Source organism: Nestor notabilis, unplaced genomic scaffold, assembly GCF_000696875.1.
Source record: "Nestor notabilis isolate BGI_N333 unplaced genomic scaffold, ASM69687v1 scaffold12464, whole genome shotgun sequence".
Taxonomy (NCBI): domain Eukaryota; kingdom Metazoa; phylum Chordata; class Aves; order Psittaciformes; family Psittacidae; genus Nestor; species Nestor notabilis.
The window spans coordinates 17,792-26,784 of record NW_009925211.1 but is presented as its reverse complement, the minus strand read 5'-3'; the positions used below and the strand labels follow the sequence as shown (position 1 = coordinate 26,784).

Below are 8,993 nucleotides of genomic sequence, written 5' to 3'. Positions count from 1 at the left end.
GGGGGGGAAGGCGAGCCAGTAACGTGGCAGGAGGTGTCTCTTCTGGCATTGTTTGGCAGCTCAGTGTGATTTTTGCTGTGTGGCTTTCAAGATTTGAAAGTCAAACTTCCCAGAGCGGCTTACTGAGTGTGTCTTAGGGGACTGCTCCAGCTCCCGCCTGCCACAGGAGCCCTGGGCCCACCTGAGCCCACAGAAGGGCTCCCCTGGGCTGCCGGAGCCCTTCTCCCCTTCAGCCCTTTCTCCCTCTGACTCCTTTCAGGGCTGAGGCTGGCAGAGCAGCTGGGACGCAGAGAAGACGAAGCCAAGATCCGTCATGGCCTTGGCCTTTCTCTCTGGGCAAGTGGAAACCTGGAGGAGTCTCAGCACCAGGTATACCCACTCTGCCTGTGCTGGTGGCTTGTGTCTTCTGAGCCCTGTGGGTCATTCCTGTCCTCAGGGGAGGGAACGTCTGATGCATCCTGGGGAGGAGCCAACTCAGGCTCAGGCTCCATCTGAAGTCACCTCCCCTCTGCCAGGGTGCTGCCATCCGGAGGGGCTGGTGGAGGCAGACTGCCCCTGCCTGAGGGTACTGGCCCGGGATCCTCCTGCTCCCGCAGCCGAGGCTCTGTGTGTTGTCTGTAGGGAGGTCACTGTGGCTGTTTTCCCTCCCAGCTCTACCGGGCCTCTGCGCTCTTTGAAACCATCCGGCATGAGGTGCAGCTCAGCACAGACTACAAGCTGTCGCTCTTCGACCTGCAGACGTCCTCCTATCAGGCCTTGCAGCGAGTACTTGTCAGTCTCGGTAAGAGATGCCATCCCATGGTGAGTCTGAATTACAAGCTCATGCCAAGAGCTCAACTGATGTTGTGGGGCGGCAGTTCGTGATACATTCTTCACCCCCACCTGTCCATCACACCGCAGCATTTCTTTGCCAGGGCAGAAATAAGGCTGTCCTGCTCTGGGGTTTGGGCACCTTTGGATCTTCTTTCTTGCTTCCTCCATTCCTTTGCTTTCCTGTGGCTCTTTTCCCCACATACCGTGTTATTGCCTGCAGCTGAGATAATCTGTGGGACTGTATTCCAATGCAGAGACCACTCTTTTCAGAAGAAAGTGCTGTGGCCCTGCTTCCCCAGGTTTTAGTTGGGCAGCTGTCCCTGTGCCTGCACACTGCACTGCAGAGCACGTTGGTGTCAGGTCCGAGAGATGACTTTGTCTTTTCAGGTCACCATGATGAAGCGTTGGCAGTAGCAGAGAGAGGCCGAACGAGGGCATTTGCTGACCTGCTCGTGGAACGTCAGACTGGGCAGCAGGACTCTGACCCCTATTCTCCAGTGACCATTGACCAGGTCCTGGAGACAGTGAATGGCCAGAGGGGACTTGTTCTCTACTACTCACTGGCTGCAGGTTACCTGTACAGCTGGCTGCTGGCTCCAGGGGCAGGTAAGGTCCTGTTCGGAGATGAGAGCCTGTGAACAAGCCTTACAAAGGGAGAGTTTTGTACCATTTGTAGCTAGGAATAAGTCTGGGACCAGAGTGAATGCACAAGGGAATCCTTTCTATCCGGTACCTTAAAGCTGAATAGACTGAGCACTGTGGCATAGCTGCAACACTAATGACATAGAAGTGCTTATTCAGGGCTTCGATGTTGACCTGGAGATGGAAATGTTTCACGGGTTTAATATTTCCATTTTCAGCCTCCAATCTGTATCTATTTCCCACAGGGCAGAGCAGTAATGAGATTCCAAGAATGTTGGCTCTGTGAGAATCTTCTATGCATAAGAATCCCTACTTTAATTATATTTCTGTGCTCTATCCTTCCAAAAGCTTTTGACATTTATTCACTGAAGTGGATTGCAGAAAACAGAAGGGCGTCCCCACTTCCTGATATGCCATTGAACGGCCTGATCCTCTGAATTCTGCTCATCTGAATGTGGGAATACTTATCGCAGAGAAGCAAGGAGGATTAATTTGAAAGGCTCTTTGCTGGCAGCTGCTCTTCATTATCTAATAAAGTGATGACTGCAAATTTTCATGAGTTCTTTCTGGCTATAATTTAATAATTGCAGCCCTTCGCCATGACACAGCTAAAGAGATAAAAAGCACTACTGAGATTGCACCAAAAACGCCTGGGGAAGGGAAGTAAACATTGACACGTGCCTGACTTCAGTTGGGGTGACAGCGATTGGAAGATGTGCATTTTGGGGCGTTTTGTGATGTTGGATGTGCACATGGAAGAGGGTGGTGTCGTGCTATGCAGCCAGTCGCTAACTGGCTCTTCAGGCGTGCAGTTTGCACAGTAAAATGTCAGTGATTCTCTAGTATTAACATCAGGCTGAGCCTGCTAAAATTATGTGGATCGAAAGTATAGGGTTTGTTATTAGGCTTTGTGACCAATCTCCTCCTTGCCCACACTGGCTCTGGTAGAAAAGCAGTTGCACTCTTCAAGTCCATGGGTTGGTGTCTGCCTCCTGGAAGCCACTGTCAGGTGTCGGACAGGAGAGGGGCTGGGGTGCTTCAAGGGTTCCACTTGAGCAGCTTTGCTGGGGGGTTCTGCAGCAGTGATTCCAGCTCAGCCCTGATGACCTCTTCTTGTTTTGCTAGTGCTGACAGAGAGAGTAGCTTCTGTGACAGCCCAAGCCTCATTATCCCACTGAGATGGTACTCTTAGAGTCTCCTCATTGATACTCTATTTGCTGCTCTGGCTGCAGAAGGAGTTGCTTTATTCTTTTTTCTTCCTCTCTTCTTAACGGGTTCAATAATTTATGCTGTCAAGGCAAACAGGGCATCCAGAGCAGCCTTTTGCTGTTGATCACAGGCTGTAGAATTAATTGTATCAGGAAGGATATGCCAGTCTGAGTGGAGAAAGATTTTACGCGCTACATAGCAAAACAGGGAGTGTCCTTTAGCTGGTTTACCCGTTGTGAAATGCTATCTTTTAATACTTTACTGTGCATTAATCCTTCTTTTTCTTTCTTTGTATATAATGTATTTTCATGCATATGGGTGAAAAGAAAATCTTTGCATGACGTGAGGAGACTCTGCTGTAGTAATAACACTCCTGTTCAGCATTTGAGCCTTGTGTGTTCAGTTTATGTGATCAGAGGCTATTAATAAGCATTTTTCATGTACGTCTACTGAAATGTGAATTACTCTGGTAGATGCTTGTATGAAAGATCTGTTTTATAATTTATGAGTGCGCTGCAATAGCAAATGCATTCTGAGCATCACATAAAAGTGCTGCTCTGCTTTTGTACCTCTGAGCCATCATCTCCAAGTACAAAACCAGATTTTAAAAGCCAGGCTCTAATAGAGAACGCTGGGAAAGCCCTGTGGAGCCGTGGCACAGAGTGCTGTGCCTCAGTTGTACTGGAAAAGCCAAATGCTCGGGGCTGTGCCACCACCTTCTTAGCCAGCTGCTGGGAGCACTGTGTCTGCCCTGCAGAAATCACCTGTGATTCTGGTGCCTTGCAGGAATCCTGAAATTCCATGAGTGTTATCTGGGTGACAGCCTGACAGAACATGCTGGGGACTTCCATGAAGCCAACAGCGTGACCCTGCAGACAGTAACAAACTCTGCCCTGGAACAGCACATCTCGAGTGTGCGGGAGGCCCTGGGAGTGGAGTCCTACTACACCCGGTATGTTGGGATGGGGGGTCTGACATCCTGGTTCCCGCTCTGCCCCTGAAAGCAGTTTACAGCATTGTGGGATGAGCAGTCTGAGAACTGAGAGTCAGAGCAGGGTCAGGTTTTCACTGCACAGCAGAAAAAGCTGTTTTATCTTCACATCTGTGGCTGTTTTCTCCAAGTAACTCTATACACATATGCAGGTGAGGTTTGAACCCATAGGCTGGATAATGAACCTGTATGTTGGGTGAGGAGGCTTTTTGTAACTACGTTGCTGATTATTTGTAAGTGATGATACAAGATAAAAACTGATTTTAAAAAACCTATATTACTATTCTGAAAACTCCTGGTGAACGTGGTGTTTGCACCTCTTTATCTGAGCATGACATTGGAGTCTGGAAGTTCCTTTGGAGAGTCCCTGAGCATTTAGTATTGGGGGAGGATGAGATGTAGTCATGCAGTGAGACGAGGTATTCAGGGATGGAGTCTGGCTAAGGCAGACCTTGTGTGACTGGAATACTGGCTGTATCTGTAGTGGATTCTGGGCACGGGCACGTGAGTTGCTTTTGGCAGCCAAACCAGTGGATCTGGCACACCAAGCCTGCGGTCAGCGGTCGGGTTGGACTTAGGTTCTCTGTCCTGAACTTGACCTGCGCTTGCCATTTTGTGCAGTTACCACCAATGCCACGTGTGCACTGAGTGCTGGAAATAGCATGCGCTGCCAAGAGGGGCATGTGCTTAACTCATCATGTTGAGCCAGTTGGAAACCAGAAGTAGTGAAAGACAACTCATCTCCAGGGATCCCTACATCTGTGTGTACTGGATTTACAGTTGTGTCTTGGCTGGATGCATCTTGGGCTTGTACTTTTATGATTGCAAAGGTGGCTTTCTGAAGGGAAACCAATAGTTTTTACTGCCGACTGGATTATTCATTTCACTGTGAGCAGTAATAAGCTGCTTTTTAGCCTGGGGTTTTTATGAAGTACTCTGAGAAAGAGCAAGGGGTCTCTCAGCCAGCTGAGTAATTGAAACATAAGGGAAGAGACATACATGGAGGAGTAGCTTCCTCCTTATTAAACCCCTGAGAATCTACAAGCCCATGAGCACTGCTATCCAAATGATCATCATAATGACATTACTGCTAACATGAGTAGTACAGTTAAGAAGTGGCTGATCTTTGGTGGTGGTGGTATCTCAGGTTTTGGGGTTCTTACATAAAATCTGTTCAGAGGCTTCTGCTTCTCTTAGCTTCAGTCACACCTTCTGAATGACGTGTTTCAAGTCTTGCTTGAAAACAAGTTGCGTGATTCCCATTAAAGGAAATGCAGGAGTTACTCCCTCCAGCCTTCCCATTTCCTGCGTTTTGCAAATGTGTTCCGGATGTTGATGCTTCTGTCTTAATGTGCACATGCACCAAGAGCACTCTGTTCTTGGGAGAACAGTTGCTCCCTCCGAGGTGTGAATCCTGATAGGAAAGACAAGAGGGGGAAGAAATCCCGACTGAATTGGTTCCATCTACCCATCTCCTAAAGCATCAGGGTTGCGTGATTCAGAAGGTCACATCTGTCTCCACATGTTGATGGTTGAGTCTCACCCTGTAGACATGCATATACACAACCAAAATCTGCAGTTAGGCCTCATGTAACAGATTGGCAGACACTGTTTTCAGTTCCATTAACCATTTATCACCACGGATTCTCCTCCTGGTGAAGGGAATCCTTCAGTCTTTAGGTTCAGGGATGAGTTCTTAATTTACTGTGATGTCATCTTCCTCATCTCTTCATGGTGATGGTAGTAGTATGGTTTTGGTTAAGGATTCAGGGTTTAATGCTTGTCTCTGAGGTCATGGGGCTGGTGTGGTATGATCACAGGCAGGAGCTCTTTCCTCACTTCAAAATTATATGCAAGGGAGTTAAACAAACAAATCTTGTCTGTTCCATGTGGGTGAAGTGAAGGTCATGTTCTGCTTTGAAACCCTTTCCCCGCATGGATCAAGCACTTCCTTACAGCACTGCTGACTGTCACTGTGCTCCAGCACACCAGTCCCCCAGGAGCAGCTATCATCTGCCTGCCCTGGAACCTGTTTTCTGCCTACCAGCAGAGACCAGAGGGATTTAAATACATATAGCACACATGGAAATTGCTTTTTGACTTCTCAGTTCATTGCTTGCTTAAGTTCACTGTAGTTGTTGTGTGCTTCTATGGTAAAATTTCAGTGCCATCACCTTCCATAGTGCTGTAAGTGCATGGGAGCTTGGATCCTGTATTTCCATCAGTGTGTGCCAGTTTTTAAACCTTGAAGAACCCAGGAGAAGAGGAGGGGATGGGGCTGTTACTCTCTTATGCCTAACAGGAGGTGATGCAAACCAGGCAAAAATTGAGAGCATTTGGTTGAGGTTTTGTCTAACGAGTGTTTTCCCTCAACCTGGCTGAGCATTTGTCACAAAGCTGTTGCTCTTTCTTGAATCAATGAGTCCTTCACCCTTCTGTTCTCCCGCAGAGCCTGTGCCAGTAGCGAGACCGAGAGCGAAGCTGGGGATATCATGGACCAGCAGTTTGAGGAGATGAATAACAAGCTGAACTCAATGACTGACCCGACGGGCTTCCTGCGGATGGTCAGCAGGCACAACCTCTTGAACAGGCGAGTCTTGAACAGGTGAGAATACAGCACTGCACTGTGGGGATCAGCAAGCACAATGGCATGTCTTGGTGGTGGGCTTCTCTAAATTGCAGGCTTAGGGTGCAGCCAGTGCCATTGCTTCTGATCTCCCTATTGCCCCAAGTTGTGGGGGCACAGAACAGCAAACTGCAGTAACCTCTTCACAGCGTGGATGTAAAGGGAGCGTTAAGCATCTTTCTTAAGAACAAGGCCTGTATGTTAGTACCGTGCAGCCTCCTCCCCTTCTGAGTAGAGGGGCCCGTAGACATCTCCTTTCTGTCCTTTTGTGTTCATGATGCACCCCAGGGTTTCTGGTTGGATCTGTGCTCCAGCATGGACTGGGAGCACAGGATACCCCAGGCCTTCCTCAGCTGGAAACATGATCAGCGTGCAGTGCTGCGAGCCGTCGCTGGAGCTGTGGCAGCATCCCTGTGAAACTGGGAGCTGCCTCTTGGCACCAGCAGCTGCCCTGATTTTTCTTTCCAGACTCCACGTGCGTGTCTGCTCGAGCTGCTGCGCTGATGATGAGCTGTTGAGTACTTGCAAGGTTTGGATCAAACAGGCAGATCCCCAGAATTCCTGAGATGTTTCACTAGTTCGTCAGACTTAGAAGGACAGGAGAATGCCCCTCTGATTACAGGGGAAAATATGATCTGATTCTGCTTCAGGGAATGCTAATGCTCAGGAACACTGCAGAAGCCAACCATTCAGCATCTGTGTCTTTCTGCTCCATAGGAGCTAAGTGCGTTCCCTTGAACCCACATCCAGGAACTCACTTCAGGTGCCTTGTCAGGTAACTGGGTTTGCAGCTTTTAGGAGAAGTTCAGGGATGGGGCAACTTGGGCACTGAATTAAAAGCACCCTCACAAAAGCATTGGGGGGGCCACTAGAAGCAACTGTGTCCTTGATGCTCTTGCCATGAGCACTGAGATGAAAAGGATGAGAAGACACTGCTGTATAACCTGCCTGCCTGCCCACCTTTTGCCTGCAGATGGGGCATGCCAGGGGGCTCATTGCCACATCTGTTTTGCACATGGCAGAACAGATTAAGAAATAAAATGGGAAATGTGCTTTTAGACTTTGGTTAAGCAACAGGATTGAATGGTTAGAGCACAAGCTTTGATCTTGCAGCCTCACACTCCAGCTCACCTCCACTGTGCAATGGTTTTTCTGCCAGCTAGTACTGGAGTGAGTTCATGTAGCTGTAGGTCGATGCTGAGTGGATTGTTGCTGCTTTAGTGCTTCAGATGATAGTAAAACTGTGGCTCACAAGCATGGATTGAAGGTATGGAGCCTGTTTGCTTTGGCTTCTGCACTGCAGGGGCTGAAGAGAAGTAGGGCCTGCTTGGAGCTTAGAATAAGAGCTTGTCTTTCCTACTGCCAAGACAGGCCCTGCGTTCCTCATGTGGGGCCTGAATGCATGTTCACATCTTGTGCTTGAATGTTGGAGATCCTCAAGGGAGTTTTCATGGCTTGGGGCCAGTGCAAGTTCCCTCACGCACAGGAACTGCACATGCTATTAAGGTCCCATGTTAGAAAATGAGGCCCTGGATGCTGGGACTGTTTGGAGCCATCCAGTCTCCATGTCTGGTGACAAGCGGGTGACTGAAAGGAAACCCTTGGTCTGGGATGGGTGCCCTCTGGCTGCTGTCATCAGGTGACCTGGCTTGGGAGCAGAGAATAGTAAGATCTTTTGGCCAGTTCTGCTTAGAAAAGTCAAACCATGGGGGGTTGGCAGTTAGCTTAAGGAACTTCTGAGAAGACACGGACTTTGGAGGAGAAAGAAGCACTGAAGGGATGCTGCAGTGATCTCAGTACCAGGCAATAGCTGTCTAAGCTGTGGATGCCACTGATACAGCCCCCAAGATAGTCCCAGTTGCTCATGCCTTACGCAGCTTATGTTTTCTCTGCTTTTCAGAGCTCTTAGACTTTTGTTGGGTTTCCAGATGAAAATCTGGTTTCCTCCCTGCTAGTCATCTTCTGCTCCAGCAAGACTTGATCACTGTCTGTACCTGCATACACCTCCTGCACCTTTTCTGTGGCCTCTCCGCCATCATGGGGATGCAGTTTGTCCTCTTCCCATGCATAAGCAGAAAACATGAGCATAAGCCCTGATGCTGTTCATACGGTCAAATACACTTCCCTGAGGGCAGTTACTGCAATGCAGCATGGTGAGAATTTGTCAAAGGTAAACTGAGAGGTAAGGAGCAATATAGAATCATTTAGGTTGAAAAAGATCTTTTAAGATCAAGTCCAACCATTAATCCAGCACTGCCAAGCCCACGACTAAACCACGTCCCCCAGTACCACGTCTGCACATCTTTTTAAATACCTTGAGGGCTGGTGACTCCAGCCCTGCCCTGGGCAGCCTGTTCCAATGCCTGAGCACCCTTTGGGGAAGAAATTGTTCCTGGTATCCCACCTAAACCTCCCCTGGCGCAGCTTGAGGCCATTTCCTCTTGTCCCATCCCTTGTTCCTTGGGAGCAGAGACCAGCCCCCTCCTGGCTCCATCCTCCTGTCAGGCAGTTGCAGAGAGCGATAAGGTCCCCCCTGAGCCTTCTCTTCTCCACACTAAACCCCCCAGGTCCCTTCCTCATCACACTTGTGCTCCAGGCCCTGCTCCAGCTCCGGTGCCCTTCTCTGGCCCCGCTCCAGCACCTCCATGTCTCTCTTGCAGTGAGGGGCCCAGAACTGACACAGGATTCGAGGTGCAGCCTCACCAGTGCCCA

General features: G+C 49.1%; 1 protein-coding gene across 1 annotated transcript in view; it reads left to right on the top strand.

The window, feature by feature from the left end:
• The window catches only part of TTC28 (tetratricopeptide repeat domain 28), a gene marked incomplete at its 5' end in the record, with an annotated part of 50,068 nt that overhangs the window by 28,390 nt on the left and 12,685 nt on the right, over window positions 1-8,993 (top strand). Inside the window, 5 exon segments of the mRNA XM_010012948.1 lie at window positions 260-369; window positions 652-781; window positions 1,201-1,419; window positions 3,451-3,616; window positions 6,105-6,245. Coding sequence (XP_010011250.1) covers window positions 260-369; window positions 652-781; window positions 1,201-1,419; window positions 3,451-3,616; window positions 6,105-6,245 — 766 coding nt within the window.